Consider the following 25,512-nt stretch of genomic DNA (forward strand, 5'->3'; position numbering starts at 1 on the left):
CTGTAATTTGCATCTATTTTTCTGCAGTTTAGGGATTCAGTTATGAAAACAATCTCTAGTCTCTCACCTTTCTAATGCCAAAATTTATTGCTAGCTTGACATTCAAGGAATCTTTATGTCATAAGTTGCATGCAATTTCTTCCTGATGCAGAATATCAGTTCTCTAAAAGAGCTCCCTAAATCATTTTTATATTTGCAAACTATTTATATGTTATATTAACATTGAAAAAATCATAATTTATGCCTAAACAGATTCCATACCAATTCGAAAATCTGAAGTTATATTTTTCATTTTACTCATCAGAGAAGTTCCAAGACTTTTGACATTTTCCAAGTCATCTTTCATAGAGTATGACAGATCCATGAGGTAATAAAGGTCAATTGGATAATCTTCAGCTCTCTTGAATTTTAATGAAAATGTTTGTGGTTCCCCTAATCACAAGAAAGCAAAGTTAAGCTAAGATTCCAAATGGCAGAGAATAAGAATACAAGTATCTTTATCATGAAAAACATCTAACAAAAAGCATGAAGGAAAAAATATTATCTAGTTTTTATAGTTTCGGCATAAGTATTACACTCTTGAGTCAATTTGAATGTTGTTTATTTCAGAAAGTCATTCAGACATGAAGTCATAAATGAAAACTACTTATTATGAAACCGGAGATCATAATTTGGATTACCATAGCCTATTAGACATTGCAAATATCTAAAGCTAACTTAGGCATGCAACACATCACTGAGAATACTTTTGCAAAAAAAGCAACATTAAGATAGGTATCAACAGAAGTGATACCAACATTCAGTAATTAATGTGTGACATATATACACAACACAATGCACATCTGATTTATTATAAACAAGTAATATCTATTGACCCATTTCTTCCTTAGGATTAGCACTATTGCAAAAATTCTACAGATAGTCCTTGATTCATGACCATTCATTTAACAACCCTTCAAAGTGACTTATAATCATCCTCGCACTTACAACCATTGCAGCATTCCTGCAGTCCTGTGATCAAAATGTGATACTTAGTAACCAGCTTATTTCCAATGATGATTTCAGTGTCCTGAGGTTACATGATTGACATTTGCAACTTTCCCAAGGGGCTTCCAACAAAATCAATAGGGGAAGTCAGATTCACTTAATGACTGTCTAATTTGCTTAGCAATCATGGCAAAAAAGGTTGTAAAACTGGATGTGACTTACTTAATGATCACATTATTTAATGAAGGAAGCTCTGGTCCCCATTGTAGTTGCAAGTCAAGGACTATCTGTACAGAAAACTCTATCTAAAATGTATGCTTTTTAAAACCATTTCTGCCTTTTTCTCTTGCTTATCTACCCTTAAAAGGTCATTAAAGGCAGCGATAAAAAAAAACCCATTAAAACACAGGGTGAAGTTCAGTTAACATGAATAAAATATATCAATCATTAAAATGATTTTTAAAATCATTTATATCATTATATTTTAAAATCAGTGTTTTTTTTTAAAAAAATTAAATCAACCTAATGAAGTGAGGTTGGCCACCCTACCCCAAATACAATCCCAAGGGAGATTTGGGTTAAAAAAAGAGAATTTCACAAAATATAAATTTATTCTGCAAGTAAAAATCCATTTATGGGAAGGCTGCTCATGTGGCTATGATAAGTTTATGAAAATGATTTAAAGAATTCTTATTGAATTATAAATTTTGAATGAACCATGATGGAGAAGCATAGCAGTCTAGAACAACTATGCTTTACAGATTAACAGAGTTGGAAGGGACCTTGTAGGCCATCTAGTCTAATACCCTGCCCAATCATGAGACCCAAACCATTTCTGACAGATGGCAGTCCAGTCTTTTCTTGAAAGCTTCCAATGATGAAGCTCCCACAACTTCTGAAGACAAGCTGTTCCATTAGTTGATTATTCTCACTGTCAGAAAATTTCTCCTTATTTCCAGGTTGAATCTCTCCTTGTTCAGTTTCCATCCATTATTCCTTGTTTGGCCATCAGGTGCTTTGGAAATTAGCTTGATCCCTTTCCTCTGTGGCAGCCCCTCAAATATTGGAACACTGCTATCATGTCTCCCCTGGTCCTTCTCTTCACTAGACTAGTCATGCCCAGTTCCTGCAATCATTCATTATATGTTTTTGCCTCCAGTCCCCTAATCATCTTGATTGCTCTTCTCTGCACTTTTTCTAGGATCTCAACATCTTTTTTATAGTGTGGTGACCAAAACTGGATTCTAGGTGTGGTCTTACTAAGGCTTTATAGTGTGGTATTAGTACTTCACTTGATCTTGATAGTATCCCTATGTTAATCCAATTTAGGATTGCATTGGCTTTTTTGGCTGCTGCCAAACACTATTGGCTCATATTTAATTGGTTGTTCACTAAGACTGTAAGATCCCTCTTATAGTTACTCTCCTTCTACTTTTTATAGTTATGCTATTAAGCCTGGTTTCACCCAGCCTATGTAAGTAATTTTATTTTTTCTTGCCTAAGTGTAAGACTTTACTTTTCTCTACATTGAATTTCATTTTGTTAGATAGGGCCCAGTGTTCAAGTCTGTCAAGATCCATCTGGATTTTGAGCCTATCATCTTGGATGTCATCTATTCCTGCCAGCTTAATATCATCTGCAAATTTGGTAAGTTCCCCAAACAATTTTTACAAATATTTTACCTTTCCGCAGCTTTAACAGCACTTGCTGTGGTTGAATCTGAGTAATATCTTCCGGTCTAAGACTTTCAGCAGTCCCTTTGATGCGATTTGTGACTTCTTTGTTTTTTAGCAATATATGTGTGCCTCTAGGGTTTTCAATTTCTTCTGGAGGGCAGCCTTTATTTTTTAAGGCATCCAAGTCATCACATCGTGCTGCCGTAGATTCTCCTTCTTGCAAAAAGGTCTAAGAATTATAAACAAGATTAATAGAAATTATACATGGTACATTTGTTTTCAAGAACCCAACATGCTACAACATTAAAAGTCAAATGTGAATTCAACTTTTAAAATGTATATGGTTACTTTGATACAATCAATGCTAATTTAGTCAGATATGCCTTAGCTGTGTTGCACTACATCATACATTTTCTGTTTAATATTCTGTTTAATGCTTTTGAAGGCAGTTGCTTGAAAAATAGTATGTAATGAAGTAACAAAATTGCAGTATGTAATTGAAAAAAGGCACAATAAATTAATGATACTCCTATAGTTAGGGCTTCAGGCCAAGAAGCCACACTATAAAAGGCATGGGCTTTGAAGCTATGACAAATGGAGCCCAAAGAATGATTTCATGTTTCTAAAGGAAGGGCACATGGAGGAGAAACACTAAAGCATAAGCCAGCTGGGCCTGTGCCAGGAATATGTTTCTCTCCAGCACTGAAAGCAGCAAGAACTAGATCACACAGAACACACAATCAGAACCCACAGTTAATAGTGATCAGATGTTGATGGCTCATGGGCAATTTTTTGGCCCACATATTCAAGATGGTGGCCATGACTCTGAATCATACAGGAGTAAATGTATGCAACTGTAAACAATCGAAATGTAGTTTTATCCAGCACTGCACCATGTGGAACTATAATTTCTTCTAAAGAACATGGACATGTTTGAATGTAATATCCTGCCTCTACAAAGATGAAAGTGTGCTGCTTTTCCCTGTAAAAGAAATAAAATTAAATTCACGTCTTTGGTATGACCTAAGCATAGGTCATAAAATCATCTGCTACAATGTCCTACCTGTCAGTGACTACTTCAGCTTCAACCACAACAATACACAAGCACACAATAGATACAAACTTAAGGTAAACCGCTCCAAACTTGATTGAAAAAAATACGACTTCAGCAACAGAGTGGTCAATGCCTGGAATGCACTACCTGACTCTGTGGCTTCATCCCAAAACCCCCCAAACTTTAACCTAAGACTGTCTACTGTTGACCTCACCCCATTCCTAAGAGGTCTGTAAGGAGCATGCATAAGTGCACCAGTGTGCCTACCGTCCCTGTCCTAATGTTCCCTTTAATTGTATTCATTTTATGTATTCAATTCATGCTTATACTTATATATATTACTTAATATGTACTCGACAAATAAATAATATAAATAAAAATTAAAAATAAACTGTAAAATCCTGCAATCAAATCAGATTGTTAAATTCGATTTCACTAAGAATCAAAAAAATAATCTAATTCAGCTGCTCTCAATTCTGGCTAGACGGCATGTTTTTTGGAGTCCCAAGCATAGAGATGCTTCTCATTACCTGCTTCTAATCCTTTTCAACTTCAGGTGATAAGAGATTGAATTTAAGAACTTCTACATACAAAGTGTGACTTTTTCCAATGAGGAGTACTCCCTTACTAACATTTCAGGTCTTACTCTCCTTTCCTCTTTTCCCCACAAACAAACTAGCAGAACCCCCCCCGCCCCCACCGGCAACCAACATAATGTAATTTTCAAAAAGCAGAACAGAACAGCCTATCATGATATTTGATTTCAGAGAATTAAGCTCAAAAGCCAGTCATTTATTCTGGTTATATTCACTATGGAGTCCTGGGAGGCAGTATACAATCAGTTTCATTCATTCCTTCTCTATATAAATGTTTATTGGTTAAAAATCAATAATAAAAAATACAAACTAAACTTGAAAATAAAAATAAAAATAAAGGTGACAGTAGAAAATAAGTCCGTTAAGTCTTCCCAGAATTTTATAGAAACAAGTCTTGGTTGAATCTTAGGTTAATCAATTTTGTATTCCTTCCTTTTCCTTCTAATAATTTTGAACTTCATTCAGAACATATTGTAAGATTGGATCTTTCTTTGGTTTTTCTCCCCATTTCAAAGGGTTCTTCAAAACTTTGGCAAACCTCCTGTAAATCCATTCTACATGTCTTGCCTTTGTCCATTGCCTTGGCTTGTCAATTACATTTCCACCTTATCTGTCATCTCTGCTTTATAATCCACATTTTAAAAAAATTGCCAGTATTTCAACAATTTCTTTATATTATATTATTTTCTAACATTCCTGAATGATGTGACATTTGTTTCAGCTCTTTGTCCTGTATATTTTTGAAGGTACTCTCTTTCACATCTATCATTACTTATATAACATCTTTTGGACATACTTTATCCATAGAAGTAGACTATTACCTCCTAGTAGAGCATGATGTAAATAACCACTTTAATATAAAGCTGGAAACCCTTGAAGCTTCCAATATGAGGCCTAGTCAAAGTTAATAACTGTAGGTCTCTTGTCAGACACTAAAAATGAACAAAAAAATCTCCCATTCATAGCATCTAACTAGTTCCTGCATTAAAAGTACCACCAGAATAGTTCACAAACGCTGGGAGGTGTTTTGTTCAAAAATGTCATTTTTACAGTCTTGACATGATGGATATAAATTTTGCAACTGCCAAAAATGGAAAAAGGAAACATTGCAGGTTATGTCTGTGAAAGAGACCAGCTCATACATATTGAACTTTTAGATTTATTTATTTTTTTAAATTATTAATCATTCGAAATTAAAAACATCAGACATAGATATTACATTACGGGTTCTAAATATCTTTCAACAGTTTAAACTAATACAAATTATGTTAAAGTTAATATTATAATATAATTCTTTAACCTTATACATTGTTTATACATAACATTATACTAAAAATCTCTATCATATTTCTACACAATTATACATACTTGTCTATTAATCTATACCTGTACCTATTTACGCAATTTACATACATATTTATCTGTCATAACGTATATATTTCTCATCCAACACTACATCCTTGTCTCGGCTATCCTCCTTTTGTCTTGCCATTCGTAAATTTTTTTCCAGATTATATAGTACTGTGTTTCATATTTATCCTTGAGCTCCAAGGTAAGTCTGTCCATTTCTGCACAGTTAAGAATTTTCAGTAATATTTCCTCTTCAATTGGATTTATTTAAAAATAGTGGGAAATCTCCAATAGAAAAAAGTTTCTATATATCAGGTTTACATTTGAGATATAGAAATCCAAAACTGGATTACAAAACATATGTCTGGTTGGTACCGTTTCAGTTAATAACTCAGGCTTCACATTACAAATTGTTTCCCAACAAGAAGCAAGGAACTTGAGAAGAAGGAACTTGAGACGAAGTCTAAGATATCCAATAGATAAAACTTTTCCCAATCTGGGAAATTAGGTCTTCAAGTGAATAATCGAAATTTAGGAAATTTCAAAATTCAAATTATATTTCAAATGAGTGTGTAAGCTGTGGTTATCTCTGTCCAACTGCATTATCTGCATTTAAAGTTGCTGCCCTTCTAATGTGACAAGGAGACTATAATTAAATTCAGACAGTGTGACTCCAGAGAAGCATAGTTTTTAAATAATTATGAGGCAGAACTGTAATGTAGGGGAGAGAGAAGGCCTATATGGTTGCCAAATGAAAGGACAAAGCTAAAGGAGAAAGTTTAAACAATATATTATTCCCCCTATCAACTCAACTCGCCTGAATTACTAACTGTAATTAATGGGTGATTAAAAAAAAAAAAAAAGGTTAGGACCATTTTTGCCTTTGAAAAGGTCTCTGCTACTTTGCATAAATTCAACAAAACTGAGTAGCTCCAAAGTGATTTCTTATCAAACTGATCCAAACTGCACCACTCTTTTAACAGATACCGGATGGACCATTTTTGCAAGCTAAATAGCTTTACTCTGAGGGCCTCTCACACAAAAAACCCCAAGCAGAATCACTTCCCTGCCACCTGAATGCTCAAAGCATATAAACCAAGGAATTCCTCTGCCTTCAAACGGACGGGGGCTCTGTTGATTCTTGTCAGAACAAGAAGAGGGAACAGAACAAGAAGAGGGAGCAGAACAAGAAGAGGGAAATTCCTAGACCTGCAAGTGATGAATGAAAGGAAGGGGAAAAAATGGGACATAAATGTCTGAGGGGGAAAAAAAACCTTTCTCTTTCCATGTGCTGAATGTGATTTTTCTTCCTTTAGGGCTAGATCATAGAAGCAAAATGTTAAGGTGCAGGAGAAGACTCTTGGCACTAGCAAAGGCTCTCAGACTTATATACTGCTTCAGTGTTTTACAGTCTCTAGGCAGTTTTCAGAGTCAGCATATTGCCCCCAACAATCTCGGTCCTCATTTTACCCACCTTGGAAGGATGGAAGGCTGAGTCAATCTCGAGCCGGTCAGGATTGAACTGCAGTTAGCAGAATTAGCCTGCAATACTGCATTCTAACCACTGCACCACCACGGCTCTTAACTAGCACTATGATTTTTACACTCTCTGACACTGTGAAAGCTGAATTTTCCCCCTCCCTTCCTGTTAAGTATTCTGGAAAGTTAGGACTGTTTATCCATCTAATGTTGGGGAAGAAGTCATCCATAACTGCCATTACTTCTAAGCATATGGCAGCCCAGTGCAATCCTGAATTTTGCTCCTGTGTTCAACAAGAAGGCAATATTATGAATAGAACAGTAACATACCAGAAAGCAGACAAGACAAACATAACGGATGAACTCAAATCTCATTGTTCATCTCTGTCTAAAACACCAAAAACATCTCATTACTTGGCAAAGCCAAGCATTCTGTTGGTGTTCTCTGCCTTCATTCCCTTTTTAGTTTATTACAGGCTTTTCCTAACAGCTGGTCACAAAACCACAAAAGACCAACTCAACTCTCCTGCAGAAACCTAAATTAATCTAAGCAAAAGCACAATTGAAAGATCGCTGTGCAGCCTTTTCCTGAACACATTTAGTAAAGAAAATATAAGATTTTCTAACCCTTTGTAAGTTAATTTTTTGGTTCAATTTTTGGATGTAATTCATTTTATTACTGGCCTTGATATGAAACGAAAATCCATAACGAGGAAAGTAAAAATTAATCCTATGATACCTCCTTGGTGAGACCAGAGTCAAGCATCTCACTGCAACGTCATTAAGTATGCCATCAGAATGGAAGAAGAGTTTATGTGATGTTTAATAATAATCATTTGTTGATATGCCAATAAGTGTGAAGCTTGCAAAACAAACTAAAAGCAAAACAAACATTTGAGCATCCAAGAAGGGACAGGAAAGGAGAAAGGGAAAGACAAAGAAAAAGAAGGAAAGATGAGAAGAGAGCAAGGAAAGAAAAAGAAGAAAAGGAAGGAAGGAAGGAGGGAGGGAGGGAGGAAGGAAAGAAGGAAGGAAAGTCCTGCATTAGCACTTGGCCACCAGCAGATGGCAAGGCTCCTCTGGAGGACAAAGATTTGGCACTCTCTGGTCTAGCTTTCCTTCGCTGGAGACAATGGATCCCCCCAGGTGTCCCCGACACGAGTGATGTCGAGCTGGCCACACCCACCCCAACCAGCCCCCCCCCGACTCCCCTGAGGTCAAACACAACCCTGATGCGGCCCTCAATGAAATCGAGTTTGACACCCCTGCTTTAACATGTGGCAGTTGTAAAGTAACTAATGAAAATGACTATCATTTTTCTGACAGAAGTACTGATACATGGATTGATCATAGCCAGCTGAAGTTTAAAGGTAATTTAAAGCAATCTTCAACCTAGCAAGGTAAAGAACATAACAAGTATGCCAATTCATCAGAATCAGAAGTACTAATATATTGATAAGAGGGGAGATCAGAAAAAATTGGCAGTTCTAAATCAACAGGAAGTAATATTCTGTTTAGTGGAAACAGGGAAGCTGCCAATTGTCCTTTCAAAAGAGAAAAATTGATTGTTAGGTAGTAAGATCAAAGAAGTGAGCACATTTTTCTTAAGACTGCTAATAGGAACTTAAAAACAGGATAAAGGGTAGGTCTACCAGATACTCAGCAGTAAGAGTTGGACCTGATGCCAGAACATTCTGCTCCTTCTATGTGAACAATCATGGTCGAAACTGATATAATGAATTCAAATTAGATTTAATCCATTCTTTCTTTTTTTCCTGGCTGTGAGATCCAAATTTGAGGGATAAAATGTGATTCGGTACACAGATGGAATTCATGTAGCACCTGTTGGGAATACCTTAAACCAACTATCTCCTTTTCCAGCATTATTCAGTTCACCCAAGAAAAAATACAGCTGCTTTAAGGAACTCCGGATAGGTCTTATGAACGTGTCCCATTTTGACCTTTGAAATTGGATCTTTGTAAGCTCTAATTTTATCTTTTGAGATATAGAACAGTATTAATTGCTATTCATCCCATCTTGCTATTAAGAGATTGAGTAACTTTAAATTTAGGTGCTATTCATCGCTACTATCATGTTATTCTAATCACACACAGTAAGAGATAATTTAGTTCTAAAGCACATGACTAGACTAACATAACATAGTGAGGTATATGGACCCATTGAGAAAAATGAAATACATATGTTAGCCACTGTATCTTTCCACAAATCCGGCAAATATTTTTGATAATTATTTATCAATTATTTATGATAATTATTTTTGGTTGTTTTTGAGCAGTGTGGTGATCTAGTAGTAAAGACACTCTCATCCTTCTTGGAAGGTTGAAAGGTCAATCCTAAGTAGTGGTAGATGTTTCTCTTGGTGTGGAAAGAAAAAATACCTGCTACGAACTCCACATAGGCCTCAGGAAGGCATCTGGTCAGTAAATGCCCAGCTCCATCAAGTTACCCTGACTCTACCCCGAATTAAGGGACTATAGGATCGTAAAAAGAAAAAAAAAATGCTTGTTTTCCTGTGACAACCTATATTTTCTATCAAATTCTTAGTATTTAATGTGTTTTATCAAATTTCTAGCCCACCCTATGGCCAGATTAGGACAATTCCACAAATGTTTTCTGATTTTGAGCAGAAAATGTATATTCTTATCCAATTCCTAGACTTCAAAATGCTGTATTATCTTCAGTTAGCCACTGCCAAGGATACATTGCCAATGTATTAATAAGGGGCACTGCAGTTAGAGATGACTAGGAGAAGGGAATGAGCAAGTTTTACTTGTTGGCCCAGAAAAATGCTTCCATTTTCCTGCTGTTCATCTGGAACTAAGTTGCTTGAAAAATGCAAGAGTGATTAATGCTACCTCTGGGTCTCAGATCTTATTCAAGGGCCTTCTCTACTTGACATCCTTTCCATGGCTTTGAATTGCGGTCTGTGGGGTACCTGCTCTTTTACTGTAGCTAGCAAGCTGCTGTGAGCAAATCCTTTCTGATCCTCCTTTCTATGTTATCTCATCAGCTAATAGGATTGCAGTCTTCATTTTTATTATGTATTTTTTAATTAATAAGAGGCCCTCTTCCAAGCCATCTCCAGAACAATTCTCAATTACACCTAGAGTTAATCATCAACTTATGGCCATTCAGTTATGACGTTGCTGAAAAAAGTGACATTCAACCGGTCCTTGCACTTACCACCACTGGAACGTCTCCATAGTCACATGATTGTGCTTTGGGTGCTTAGGAACTGACATACATTTCAACAATTGCAGCATCCCTAAGTCACATGATAAACATCTGCACATTCCTGGCCACTTCTGGCAAGCAAAGTCAGTAGAGGACGCCAAATTTGCTCCATAATTGCAGTAAAACAGTTATAAAATCAGGCTTGATTTAACAATTGTACAGTTTAGGAAATTCTAGTTCCAAGTGTATTCTTAAGTCAAGGACTACCTGTAGCTACCAAATTTATACATATCTATAAAAATGAACCATGTAAATTCATAACAATACATAATTTGAATTAATTACACATTTATAATTTATGTAATGCAAATAATGTTTTGAAATAGTTAAAAATACGTACTATATTTTTACACCATCCACAATTTGGGCCAGCTTGTATACAATCAGCACATGATTTTGCATTAGCATTTATACAAATGCTCCCACCTATAAGAAACATATGATCAAATTTTGTAAAAGTACAATTAAAGAGCTAATTGAAGTTATTAGTACGTTTTTCTCCCCAAACTATTCACTATGTAGAATTATTAGTACTACTGTAAAAGTAATTTCTTATATTGAAGGCTGCTTCATTTAGAGAAATCAGATTAATATTTGTGTGCATAACTGACTGTGGCATGTATTAGCTTTATGCACAGTGAAAATCAACACTGAGTAGAATAAATTCAGGTTGAATTTTTTACATGTAAAAAAACTGGATAGGAAGTGTTAGGGATGTACTTCCTTGTGTTTTATTAATTATCAAAAAGATTAAAATATAAGAGTTTACCTTACTGGAAGAATGGAGAATGCACAGAATTTTGCATGAGAAATGGCTGAGACAAACAGTTCCAAGTTTTCTTAAATAATTTAAAATCCTCCAGGTGGCCTGGAGCATTATTTAGAAGATAAAGCTCAGTCCCTTTCCAGGAAAGAAATCAATGCTGATTTCTTTCTCTTGTATCAACACAGCCATAATTTCAGCTGTTAAAAAAGAATGCAGTGCTTTCCAGATGAATTCAGAATGGATGCAAACTTTATGAATTCAGATTTTGAAATTAATCCACTTACTTTGTTGGGCAAATCCACACAGTATGAAGCAATTTAATATTCCAACCAAGAGAAGAGAATGAAAATGTATCTGTTGAATACAAGGAAAACAATTAAATTAGCTGATTTAAGTATCTGCATAAGGTTTAACAATAAATCAGACAATAAATATAGTAGACAATTTTGACAACTGCATTGCAAACAACACATATTTCTATATTTTAATGAAAAACCTTAGATTAATGGAGCACTAATTAGCAATGTACCAAATAACCATTTCCCCCCCCCAATACTTTTCTGAAAGATCTATTGAGCCTTGGTGGCTCAGCAGACTAAAGTGCTGTTAAGTAGCACCAGCTGCCTGCAATTACTGCAAGTTCAAATCTTACCAGGCTCAAGGTTGACTCAGCCTTCCATCCTTTCGAGGTAGGTAAAATGAGACCCCGGATTGTGGGGGCAATAAGCTGCCTTTGTATAAAAAGAACACTGTTGGGGGGGGGGCGAAAGCCCTACTAAGCAGGTATATACAAAAGTATGAAGGCTATTGCTTAACGCATTGTAAGCCGCTCTAAATCTCCAGAGAAGGGCGGCATATAAATCAAACCAATAAATAAATAAATAAATCTATGCATCCAAAGTACATAATGCTTGGAAACTGAGATGAGCTGCAAAAACTCCTACGATTCTCTCTTTAAGCAAGACAAAAGCTGAGCCATCCATTTATAATCCATTAGTGACATGGATCAAATCTACATTTCTAATAACTGACAGAATTAATCCCTCTATCACTATGTTAACCAACATATTTTCAGTATCATATTCTATGCATTTGATGAAGTGTACTGTGATTCACAAAAATTCATGCAATTACAAATTGAAATTGCCACAAGACTGTTACATTTGCTGCAAAAAATTAGCATTCTACATATTCTCCTGCACAAGTATCTATCTATCTGTAAAGCAGTGATGAGATAAAGTATGATACAAACCTGACTCTTTTGAATTTATATTATAATGTTGTATGCAAGTACATAAATGTTGAAGCTTGTTAACATGACACTATGTTACATGTTTTTTATTTTAATTAAACCTTTCTTTGCTATGAATGTCCATGCTCCTCTGTTAACCAGAAAAATAGGTGTTTAATATAGTTGGAGATGTTAATATTCTTCAGCATGTACTTTGTCCTCAACTTTGATTATTTAGCTTAAAATTCCTTAGCTTATGCCCTTCATCAATGCCTTTTCATTCCCCTATTCCAGGAAACAAATTATGCTAGGGAAAAATGGTGAAATCATATTAGCAAACAATGTGCCAAAAAGGTTTTCTTACTACTTCTCCCCGAATAAATATAATTTTAAAGCTCATATTTGTTAATTACATTTTAGAACATGTTTTACATACTACTGTATGTCTTAAATACCACAATAATTCTAGAACGTACTTTAATGCTTATAAAATTGGATGTGTTTTTGCTAAAGAAGCTGCATTAGTTTGAAAGTTACATACAGACTGAAGAGAGAGAAAAAGGATTCACAATATGCATTGTGGAAGAGAAGGACCCTATAATAAGTAGTTTTTGAAAATCTTCGCCAGTCATAATCACTGACATCAGCTAGACTATACAGAAGCCAAGTCAGCTGAAATACTGCCTTGACTTTTTACAACTCGTTCTTGACCTATGACTGATCCCTTAATGGGCTGTGGTGGCACAGCGGTTAGAATGCAATATTGCAGACACTTCCCACTGCCAGCAGTTTGATTCTGACCGGCTCAAGATTGGCTCAGCTTTCCATCCTTCCGAGGTCAGTAAAATGAGGACCCAGATTGTTGAGGGCAATATGCTGATTTTATAAACCACTTAAAGAGGGCTGTAAAGGACTATGAAGCGGTATATAACTCTAAGTGCTATAGCTATTAATAACTGTTCAGTGTTATGACAGGCTTCCTCAAGGCTATTTACAACCCAGATTCAAAGCTCTGACGTTTAGGCTCTCCCCACAATTCATGAAATTGCATTTTGGGTGCTTGACAACTGGGCCATATTTATGGATGTTTATAACACCCTGCAGACACACGAAGTATATATTTTTTCTGGAAACCAGCATCTATTTTCTGTTTCAGGCAAGAAGTGGATAATTCGTTTAATGATCATCTCATCTGCTGAACAACCACTGCAAAAAACTTGTAAAATTGGATATGGTCACATGGTGACCTACTTAACAACTGGCATAACTTATGACCTTAATTTTGGGCTCAATGAGCCTGTACAGGTTGGAATATCTGGTCGAACAGAAACATATTCATTAAAAATCAAGATAGAGATCTTTGAAGTCTTTGTGAAATGAGACAATAGAAGTCAACAAAAAACAAGTACAGGAAAATAACATACTGTTTATAAAACAGACAGCACAAGTTTCTCTCTCTTCCGGAAAAGGAAATTTGTCACTTCCTTTAGCATTCTGACTTTTTAAATAGTTCACCTATAAAAACTGTGGCAGACAACTGGATATATAAAAATATGAAACACTTGACAACTTTTAATTACTGATCACTCTCAACTGCAGAATAGTGTGGTTTCATTTTCAAAACAAAAGTTACTGTGGCTATTATACTAACACTGTGAATAAAAATAAATCATCCATAATCACATAAAGAAACAGCTCAAAAGTGCTTTCCTGCCTGCTTGCAAAAGATTGAAACAAAAGTGTTTCAGATCAGTGGGTGAGTTTAGAAAGAGACAAAGAAAGGGCAAGAAAAGATATTCCATGCATCATAAAATGCCACTGTATTTGCATATACAGCTATTATTCAGGCAGTCCTCATCTTATGACAGGTCACTTAGTGAGTGTTCAAACTGATGATTGGCCCCACAAGAGGTATTTATCATCTGGTTCTGAAGTAATCTGAATGCATTTCGGGTGCTTGGCAATTAGCATGCAATTACAACTGTTTGCAGTGTTAGGCAATCAGATAACAGATAACAGAAAAACAGAGTTGGAAGGGAATCTTAGAATCTTCTAGTCCAAACCCCTGCTTAAGTAGGAGACCCTATACCGTTTCAGATAAATGGCTGTCCAGTTTCTTCTTAAAAGCCTCCAGTGATGGAGCACCCACAACTTCTGAAGGCAAGCCATTCCACTGATTAATTATTCTCACTTGACAGGAAATTACTTCTTAGTTCCAGGTTGCTTCTCTCCTTGATTAGTTTCTGTTGCTTCTTGAACTATCTTCAGGTGCTTTGGAAAATAGATTGATCCCCTCTTCTTTGTGGCAGCCCCCCAAATAATAGAAAACTACTATCATGTCACCTCTAGTCCTTCTTTTCACTAGACACAATTCATGCGACTGTTTTCCATATGTTTTAGCATCCAGGACCCTAATCACATGACTGGGATTTATGACATTTTTGAAAAACTTGTATTTATTTCTGGGTTTTGGCAAAAATGCCCCACTATAAACAATGACTTTGCTTGACAACCATGGAGTCATTTAATGACCATAGTGATTTAGCAACTGCCACAAAAAAGGCAGTAAAATGAAATAAATCATATGATGACTAATTTTGCAACCATCATGGCTTATGACTGTAATGGACAGGCTCAGTTATGATTGTTAAGTTGAAGACTACCTATATATTGTTTTCAGTGCAATGGACTAATGCACAGGTATCAAACTTGCCACATCATGTGTGACGTTTCACAATGCTTTCCCCATCTGTGGAACTGGGGTGGGCATGGCCTGCGTATGACACATCCGGCCCACGGGCCATCAATTTGACACCCCTGGACTAATCCATGTATCCTTTGAGGTTTATATATGCACTTTTTTACATGCCACTTACACCTAAAATGAACTCAAACTTAATTTATGTAAAAGTATGAGTAGTATTTGACTCCTGAATACGTTTGAAGGAGGGTTTGAGCAAAATTGAACAAGTGCAAATAAAGCAATGATTGGAAACTAAGTATGACTGGTAAAGAATGAAGGAATTGATTGAAGAGTATTAGTTAAAAAGCTTTATATACTTGAAAAAATGCCAAAATAAATGGCATGATCTGTTTTCTGTCACAATGGCTTATCATCCCCGTGCTTTTAGAAGTTGATGTTATATTTTGATTTTGTATATAATAGAAACAATGAATTTCTCAAATCAAACACAACCCCCTTTCACCCAAATATTTAAAGAAAAAAAATATGCCTATGTCATTATTTATTTGATGTTTACCTTACCTTTCCTCTCTGAGCTCAAGGCAGCATGAGTAGTAGCACTCTGAGGGAAATAGGGTTGAGTCACTGAGTGAGTTTCTGCGGCTGAGGATGTGCTTAAACCCACCCTCCCCCATTTTAATCCAGCTTCTTGGTCATTTCACTGCACTACATTTTATAACTCATTTCTTATTTTCCTATATACAACACAGATATTACATATCAGTTTAAAGAAAAGAAAAAAACCTTAAAAAATTGTAGGAGAATAAAATGAATGAAAATAAAATTTGTTTCAATCTACATGAGCATATTTCATTTAATACTAAAGCCAAGATACCTCTCCAATGGCATGTAAAGCATTTATGTAAAAATGCATGTTATTACAAGATTATCACATCCCACAAAAGCAAATGAATTCCATTCATTGTCCAAGTTTGTTACTGGAGATTATAGCCAACATTTGTTTTTGACAGAATTCTCCTACAGGTAATCCCTAGATGACTGTAATGTAGCCTGTCCATTATGGCTGTGTTTTCTGATGGTCATTAAGTGAACACAGTGGTTGTAAGAGCAAACTGACTGGTACTGTTCGCTATAGATACAGTTCTACTGAAAACTGGAAGAAAATTCCAGTTTCCCCCAAAACCATAAAAAAACTCCAGAGTCATGTAACTAACCACAGGATGCTTCAAACAGCAGCAAATTGTGGCCACGTTGCTGAGCACCCGAAATGCAGTCATGTGACCATGGGTGGGAACCAACAAAACTTTCAATCTGAGTTGTAAGTTCCCTTTTCAGGTAGATTGCAACTTTGAATGGTTGCTAAGCAACCAGTCATAAATTCAGGATTGCTGTATAGCTGATGATTCTAATGAATATTAAAGAAGCACAGAAAACTGCCTTTTCCTGGGTCAGACTTTTGATCCATCTAGCCTACCACTGGAACATGGTTTACTAACTGATCTTAAGTTATTCATCTACAGCAGTGGGTCTCAACCTTCCTAATGCCGCGACACTTTAATACAGTTCCTCATGTTGTGGTGACCCCCAACCATAAAATTATTCCTAAAACCATTGAAAATATGTGTTTTCGGATGGTCTTAGGTGACCCCTGTGAAAGGGTCGTTCGACCCCCAAAGGGGTCCCGACCCACAGGTTGAGAACCACTGATTTACAGCAATGGTCCTTTTATGACTTGTAGACTTCAACTCCCAGAGTTCCTGAGGCAGTCATGCTGCTAGACTAATTTTAAAAGCTGACGGCAGAAGACACATTCAGGCAGGAATTTTTCCAGTCTCATTTGTAGATGTTACAAATCTGAGACTGGATCTCCAGAATGCAAAATATACCTATTTATCATTGAAACAAGTCCCCTTCTTTAAAACAACAGGATACTATTGTTAATGGACCAACACTTGATTTGACAGTGAGCACTTAGATCATTTGGAAATTAAATATGTTCAAAGAAGAAGAATTTATTCTGTTTAAATTTTAATGAACCAGCCATAAGCAGAAGCCAAATTTTAATCCTTTTATATTCTCATAAATTGAAGAAGAAATCACAGTTATAGGTTCAGGTGTCAATGGAACTGTATTTGTTCTGACATTTTTGCTTTTAATTTATTCTGTAGGGTAAAAATGGGGAATGGGAGTGCATTAGTCCAGACCCATTAGTATTAATTAAAAAGCAAGAAACTATTGTCTATAGAGCTGACTACTCATTTTTTTAGGATACGTAAGTCTGCTTACTCATTTCCTTAAGCTATTTTTTTTTTTTGCAACACCCTAGTGAGTAATCTGCTTTATCATTATTTGATTTTTATAGTGTAGTTTGGTGCCTAAGGCAGAAAATCTTTCTGGTTAACTAGAGTTCTTCCGTTTAGATTCCAAGTTTAATTAGATTCCAAGTTTAATCGTGGTCCAGAGAAGTGAAGGGTTATCCAAAATTAGAGTATATCATTCTCTATTATACATTTCATGTGATTTATATCAGCTGCAACATTTTTAAAAACCCTTGAAAAGACAGAGTTGTCCCTTTGTGTGAGTGCAATACATTTCTAGAATAATGATTAACAGGCAAATGGAAAGCTAAGACGCATGTCAATCATACTGTTCAACATACAAAGAGGCCTTGCATTGGTTTATTGTATTTAACTATTCAGAATGTCTGGATAAATTAATTTTGACTGGGGGAAGCAGACACTCAGGAAAGTCTTTGGCAAAACAAATCTCTGTTTCAATAACCCTGTCTTGTCTTACATTATACAAGGGTTGTCTTATATATGTTTAGCATGGAAAAGATGTATAACATTTAAGCCTTCTAGACTATTGAGAAAAATTAAAGGACAGTGATAGATAAGTTAATTTTCACTTAACAGTTCTATCATACATACTGTATTTGCCCAATAGGAAAATGAAATTTTCGCAATTAACTATCAGTTCGAATTTATTTATTTAGCATATAGCAAATCAGCTCTGAATTAAAGGATCTTACCTTAAAAAAATAAATCCAATTGTGAAAAGGGAGGGAGGGATGAATCAAAAATTCTTGCAGATGGGTATTAGAAACCACCATCCCTCCTTTTCTGGGTTTCTCCCCATTGTTTCTAATGGGAAATAATTGATCCTCATCCATTTCAGGGACCACAGATATTCCGTTATAGTTTGTTTTGGTTAGGATTATTAGGATTCATGTTCCCCTCCCCTGCATGCAAAAATTCCCCATTTTGCTTCTGATTCAGACTTCCAGGATTGAGGAAGCAAAAGCCTGAGATATTTGTAAGACTGGAACTTTTCCTGAAAGGGCAAATATGACTTTTGCCTTCAGTCAATCATCCTATGGATCAGTTCTTAGCACATCCTTGTAAGGACTGTAGGATTGGGGACTTGGTTTATAACCTCTCTTTCAATATTTCAATTATTGAAGTAGAACAACAGAAGCATTAATAAAATTATCTGATCCTGTAAGATAAAGGCCCAAATTAACCAGCTTCAAGTTGTCATAGGATATGAACCAAGTAAAAATATTTATTCAGTATATCTGAAAGTGACAATTGTTTAGAATCACAATGCTACCCAGTCTGCCTTGATTTTTAAGTAAATCCAGATGCTATTAAAGTTCACAAAATAACATGCAATCTTTCAAGTACTGTCCATCAAACAAGTTGATAAAAAAAAATTGAAACAAAAATGGAGGCAGAAAATAACTAGTGGAATTGGCATTTTGATGAAATGCAGGCGATATTCACATTAGGTTCTGTCAGAGAGAATTGATCCTGTGGTTCTTAGAGCAAATTATAATATTTAATGTGACAGAGCGAAGAAATCACTAAATATGTGGGAGTAAACATTAACAATATGTAATTAATTTAAATTAAGCTGAAACTAAATTTAAATCAAAATTACTCTTTTTTTTTACTAGCCCACTCTTTCTTGTGTATGATGTACTTCTCCTTAGTCCCCAAAATATTGTATACCCCAATTTTACTAATTTTAAGCCATGCTAAAGTAAATAATACTGTTTTACAAACATAATCCAGGAATTATTATAATTTTCTGTCTTTGGATCAGACACAGGTCTTTCATAAATTGAAAACCAATGTACAGTAGAAGGAATTGGATAGTTCTTGCAACAACACAGCCAAATATAATTTGAATTGATGCCCAAGATAAAACCAATTTGCCAAATTAGGCAAGCAAGTGTGCCTTCCACTGCAATGTTATTAGAACAATAGCAATCAATGCCAAAGTGACATTTCTAATAATACTTCAAAAGAAACAGCAATGCAGCAACTAAAGGCTGGTTTGGATAGAAAAAAATATTGCTTAGTTATAAGTCAATGCCTACTTAAAAAGGTGGGTGAAGGATTTAATGCTCAACAATTTTCTGAACACTTTAATCAAGGTAATTTAATGCGTCAGAAAAGCACGAAATCACAAAAAAAAAAAAGAAAGAAAAAAGAATGGAAATGCAATGTTAAACATTCCCCAGAGACAAAGAGGAAGTTCCTATAAAAAGATGTTAATATTCAAATATAAATATACCACTGCAAGCTCCAAGTACTGTAATTATATCAGATACACGAGACGGCAAATGAAAAAAAAAAAAAAATATCGCTACCAAACATATTGTGGGAATGAAATGCAGTATCTTCAGGAAACAGAATGTACAAAGATATCCTATGAGTTCAACTGCAGGTAAATATAGCTGAAAGAAAACGACACTGGTTATAACTTCTCCTGGATCTATTTTGAAGTTACTTTTTTATTAAAAAAAATACTAGGGCGGCTTTAGGATCAGGAAGTTGCAAACGTCGAGCTTTTTCCATGCACGTTTTACTCAGTTGCCTTTACGAACTTGTTCCCAGGCAGGCAGGCCCTCGAGGGTTAACTCAGAGATCAAATTCCACAAACAGACTTTGCAAAAACACGGATCGGAAACTCGCAGAAGTGTCGTGTGAATCCTTATATGGAAACCCACTCGCGTTTCCACCCGCCGCTTAAGGCAGCACAGATCGCCGCTGGGCTTGCTTGGAACCTTTAGCGCTTTAAGTTCTTTTTAAATCCTGTTTGGAACCCCAAGACCCGAACCCAATTCACTGGGGTGGGGGGTGGCGACGGCTGGGGGGAGGGAGGGGAGATGATCCACGCCTCCCTTTCCCGCGCCAGAACAAAAGACTTCGGGAAGGACTTTCATTACTTCCCGGATTTCGCTCCCAAGACCTCGAGATCTTCTCCCTTCCTTCAATTAGCAGCCCCACCGCCCCCGCTCCACCCTTAAAGACCCACCATGCTGAGTCGGTTGGGTGGGCTCTGCAAAGAGACCCCGGGCGATCCTTCGGAAAAGGGGAGCAAGACGGGAGGGGTCCCGTCTCCCTTATCCCGCAGCCCATCCACGTGAATAAAGGTGGAGGCACAAACTCAGGATTGCTTTGCTGCAGCTTTGCGCAACCCCCCCCCACCCTCCAAAAAAACCCCTTGATCGCAGCCCTTACCCGTGCCATGGCCGGGGCTCGCCTCTGGTGCGTCTGTCCCGGAGGACAAGCTGGTTGGCGGCGCGGGAAAGCTCCTTCCTGGCCCTTCCCAGCCGGGCCTGGTCTTCTCTCCGGGGCGGCGTCCGGCTGGTCCCTCAAGCCTCCGCTCCTTCCCCCCGTGTGGCAGAGCCGGGAAAGGAGACGGTCAGACCCGCCAACGCCGCTGCTCCCTCTTCGCCTCCGGAAGCGCATTCCTGGCTGCTGCCGTCAAGCGGGGCGGAGCGTGCGAGGCGCTGAACGGCCCTCGGGCACGTCGGAGCGTGGTGGGGTTTTTTTTTTTTCCCCTGCCCGGCCCGCAGCTAGATCTTAGCGGGCGGGCGCGGCCGTTTCCCTTAAGACCCGCCCGAGGGAAGCGAAGCGCTTTGCCGCCTCATTCCTCGTGCAGGATCCGACGTGCAGCTTTGTGGGCTTCTAAATCCGGAAATGAATCTTGGGCTTTTGGGACACAGGTTACTGCTAGCAAGCGGAGGGGATCGGTTGTCGTCGATCCGAAGAGGGCTTCCTCATTAGGACCCGATCTTTAAAATAAAATAAAATAAAAAAGCAAACTCATCTTTCTTTTTGCTCTTCTCATTTTGAGCCAGAGAATTTGTCTGGAAAGAGGCTCGCCTTGATTCTCTTGAGACTGTGCTGCGCTAAACTGATTTTGCTAAACCGGCATCGAGCAACCTGCTTGAGGGTACACTTGAGCCCTCATAGATGGTTGGATTTGCATGGTTTAAGTTTGTTTATTTGTCAAGCATATATAAGATTACAGGTAAAAAGTATAAATATAATTTGAATACATGAAAAGAGTAAGTAAAAAGGAATATTAGGACAGTGTGCCAAAGCACAAGCCAACTGGGTTGTGACTTGGTGTTTTGCATGAATCAGACACAGATAGGTGTTATCAATAAAGGAGAATATTTATAGCTCAGGATTGAAATAACGGCTGATAGTGTCCCCCATTAGGAACTCGTCTTTACAGCCAAATGAAGGCACTTAACCAATCAGCCTAACATCAATGCCTGTGAAGATACAGGAAAAAATAAACATTGGTGAACACCTAGAAATAAAGTTATAACTAGCAGCCTCCATGGATTTGTTAAAAACAAATCACGCCAAAACCAATCTTATTTCATTCTTTTGACAAAGTAAATAAATTAGCAGAGCATTGAAATGCTGTGGACGTAGTATATTTAGACTTCAGTGAACAAGACATTTGACAAAGACCAAAACCTATTTCTTGGTAAGCTAGAAAAATGTGGGTAATCACCACCAGATGGATTTGTAACTGACTGACAAACACTACTCAATGAGTAGTCCTTAATGGTACTACATTTTCATGGAGGGAAGTAAGCAATGGCGTACCACAAGGTTCCATCTTAGGCCCAGTACTCTTCAATATCTTCGTAAATGACAGCTGAGGGAATAGAAGGGAAACTCATCAAATTTGCAGATGACACTAGGCTGGCAAGAATAGCCAACACTCTAGAAGACAAGCTCAGGTTCCAGAAAGATCTTGACAGACTTGAACAATGGTCCCTATCCAGCAAAATGAAATGTAATGTGGAGAAAAGCAAGGTTTTACACCTCGGCAAGAAAAATCAAAGGTACAAGTACAGATCAGGCAAAGCCTGGCTCAAAAATTTAACTCAGAGGAACCTTAGAGTGCTAGTGGATGAGACAGTTGGGGAAATAGCGGGCTCTGACAAGCTCCATGAAAATCCGGACTACCAAGCCGCTGCTGAGGGGTCTTCGGACCGGAACCATCTCATAGGGACAGGAAAGAAGGAGAGGCACCTTGGAAGACCAAGAGGAACAGGCAAGTTCCTCGAAGGTCAGAGGAAACTCTCTGACTTGGCAGCAGGGACAGTGGCTATTGAGGCCGCCAAGAAGCTGGGGCAACCAGGTCAAGCATTGAGCAGGAGCAGTGACTGGAATGGAGTTTTGAAGCTGAGTGAGTGACAGCCAACTCATAGGCAAAAAAAAAGAAAGAAAGAAAGAAAAAGAAAAAGATCTTTAAAATGGAAAGAGCCCCAGCGGAATAACAGCAGCTAATGGGCACAGGGGAATAGAAAGAAGATGATTGAAGCAGAAATTTAAATTGACAAAAACTCAAAAAAGAAAATTAACTTTTGAATAAAAATATTTGGAGAACTTTAAAAACTAGAAGAAATATAACCCCATAATTGTGTAAAGGATTGGAAAGAAAGTAAGCAGATCCTTATTTGAAAATTAAAGAGTTTTGTTAAAGAGAACTTGGAAATTAAACCCTGTAATAGAAGCTTTGGGGGGGAAACGGACTGTATAATTTGGATTGGACTCAAACTGATTTGGCATATTTAAAGGTAAAAAGAAGAAAAGGGAAAAAAACTAGTAAAGACTCTTAATATGGATTGGAAAAAAAGGGACTACTTTTTCAAGCTGCTGATTGGAATTGTGGATTCTAGAGAGAAACCTTCAGGAGAAATAAGACCATTACAACACTGAATTTTTGCTTTGGAAAAAACCTTGAACTTTTGATAAAAGTTGTGAGAATTTCTAAGGAGATTTTGTTTGTCTGCAAGCGTTTTGACTTTGATTTTTTTTAAAAAGAGGAATATAACGAAACTTTTAATTGGAACAATATTAATTTGGAAAGAATAAAATGGCACAGGAAATTAGGGAAATGATGACAACGATGTATCTATCACTGAAAATAGAAATAAGAGAAATAATTACAATGTTACATGGAGAATTGAAACCTGATTATTCAACATTTATGTTAGAGTATACTCAAGCTGATAAGGAAATAATGAATGAGAAGCAAGAAATAGAGATTAAAAATAAAGAAGACAAAGACAACGAGATTGACTATGAAAAATTAAATGATCACGTAGATAGTAACAATAAAAATGAGAATTTTAAAGTTTACATTGGGATTAATAAAGGGAAAAATGGAAAAGGGGGAAAGAAACAAAGAGGGAAAAAAGGGTGGAATAGAAAGAATATAAAAAATTTAAATGATTACACTTGGATTAACAGTGGAAAGACAAGAAAGAGGGAAAAGGGATGGAAAACAACAGGAAATACGGCAAAATAGAAGAGTCCATGACCAGGGCCGGATTTAGATGAAAAGAGGCCCTAGGCTATTCCACTTATGAGGCCCTTTCACCTATAGTGAAAGTGTAATTTTAATTTTGCTAACAATTTGAATGTAGGCCCCTCTTGATCTTGAGGCCCTAGGCTGAAGCCTAGTTAGCCTATAGGAAAATCCGGCCCTGTCCATGACTTTGAGATACAAAATGATTACACTGGGATTAACAGTGGAAAAATAAGAAAAAGGGAAAAGAGATGGAAAATAATGGGAAATATAGGGCAAAACAGGAGAGTTCAGGATTTTAAAGCACAAAAGAAAAAAAGGGGAAAGAAAAAGAAAAAAATAAAAACAGAAAGGGAGAAAAGGAGAAATAAATAAAAGAGGAACATGGTACATATATATGTGTGTGTGTGTGTGTGTGTGTGTGTAGAATTGAAATATGAAGATTTATAGATGTAATGAAAAAAGTTGAGAATGTGATTTTTAATTAAAATTATGGAAATTGTAACAATTGGAATATTTTTATTTGCCCTTTTGGAATTTATATAATGATAAGTTTTAGAAATATGAATAAGTTTAGTAATTAGAGGTTAATAGCTGGAATATCTCTAAATTCAATTAGGGAAAATGGTAATAATTGGAACATTTTAAATTGTATATCTAGAATCTAATCAAAAAAGGAAAAACATTGAAATGATATTATATTATGAATTAATTAGAGTGTGATGGAAGTAGAAATGATTAAGTTGTTGTTGGAAAAGGTATAAATACATGTTTGATAAAATAACTGAAAATTAGAGAAGATTCAAGGAAATATATGGTGAAAGTTACTTGGTTTATTATATAAAAAGAAAAGATGGTTATATAACTAATTGATTAGTATTAAGATGTTGGATTGTATTAATTGGAACAAGATTTAAGGAAATGTATGGTATAAAACAATTGGGTTTATTATTCTTATAAGAAATGAATGATTGTAACACCACATAATTAATTGATTTGTATTAAGATGTTGGATATTGAAATAGCTGACAATAGAAAGTATTAATGATTTTATTAAGGGAACATAAGGAAATAGGAATTATATTATGTGAGATTTTAAATTTGAGGGGGTTAACAGAGATGAAGAGAAAAACTGAATTTGGCTAAGATTAGAGGTTAGGATGAAGGGTAATATCCGTTTTAAAAAAATAGAATAAATATTATGGCAAAAAGAGAATATATAAATTGTAAATTTAGTTGAAATTACTAAAAACTGCTTAAATTTGTGAACCAGCCAATATTCTGTTCAGAAAAAATACATTGTATGTTTGTTTGTGTGTATAAAAAATAAATAAAAAATAAATTCTTAAAAAAAAACATGATTCAGCAGTGTGTAGCAGCCACCAAAAAAGTGAATACAATCCTTGGTTGTATAAACAGAGGCATGGAATCAAAATCACATGAAGTATTAGTACCACTTTATAAAGCCTTAGTAAGGCTACACTTGGAATACTGCATCCAGTTTTGATCACCACAAAAAAGATGTTGAGACTTTGGAAAAAGTGCAAAGAAGAACAACTAAGATGATTAAAGGCCTGGAGACTAAAACATGAAGAATGATTGCAGGATTTGGGTTTGGCTAGTCTAAAGAAAAGAAGAACTACAGAGGATATGATAGCAGTATTTCAGTATTTAAGAGGCTGCCACAAAGAGGAGGGGGGTCAATTTATTTTCCAAAGCCTCAGAAGGCAGGACAAGAAAACAATGGATGAAAACTAATCAAGGAGAGAAGCAACCTGG

General features: G+C 36.4%; 1 protein-coding gene across 1 annotated transcript in view; it reads right to left on the minus strand.

Annotated features, from left to right (window-relative positions):
* ITGB1 (integrin subunit beta 1) overlaps positions 1-21,311 on the minus strand; it is a 40,272-nt gene extending 18,961 nt beyond the window's left edge. The window contains exons 1-5 of the mRNA XM_034402601.3: positions 20,631-21,311; positions 11,449-11,518; positions 10,739-10,824; positions 2,670-2,892; positions 262-432 (exon numbers count right to left, since the gene is read on the minus strand). Of these exons, the coding sequence (XP_034258492.1) occupies positions 262-432; positions 2,670-2,892; positions 10,739-10,824; positions 11,449-11,518; positions 20,631-20,861 (781 nt within the window). The 5' untranslated portion in view covers positions 20,862-21,311. The remainder of the gene's footprint in view (positions 1-261; positions 433-2,669; positions 2,893-10,738; positions 10,825-11,448; positions 11,519-20,630) is intronic.
* Between the last annotated feature and the right edge of the window lie 4,201 nt (positions 21,312-25,512).

The sequence above is a fragment of the Pantherophis guttatus genome, chromosome 4, assembly GCF_059756535.1.
Source record: "Pantherophis guttatus breed Tessera chromosome 4, ASM5975653v1, whole genome shotgun sequence".
Lineage (NCBI taxonomy): Eukaryota > Metazoa > Chordata > Lepidosauria > Squamata > Colubridae > Pantherophis > Pantherophis guttatus.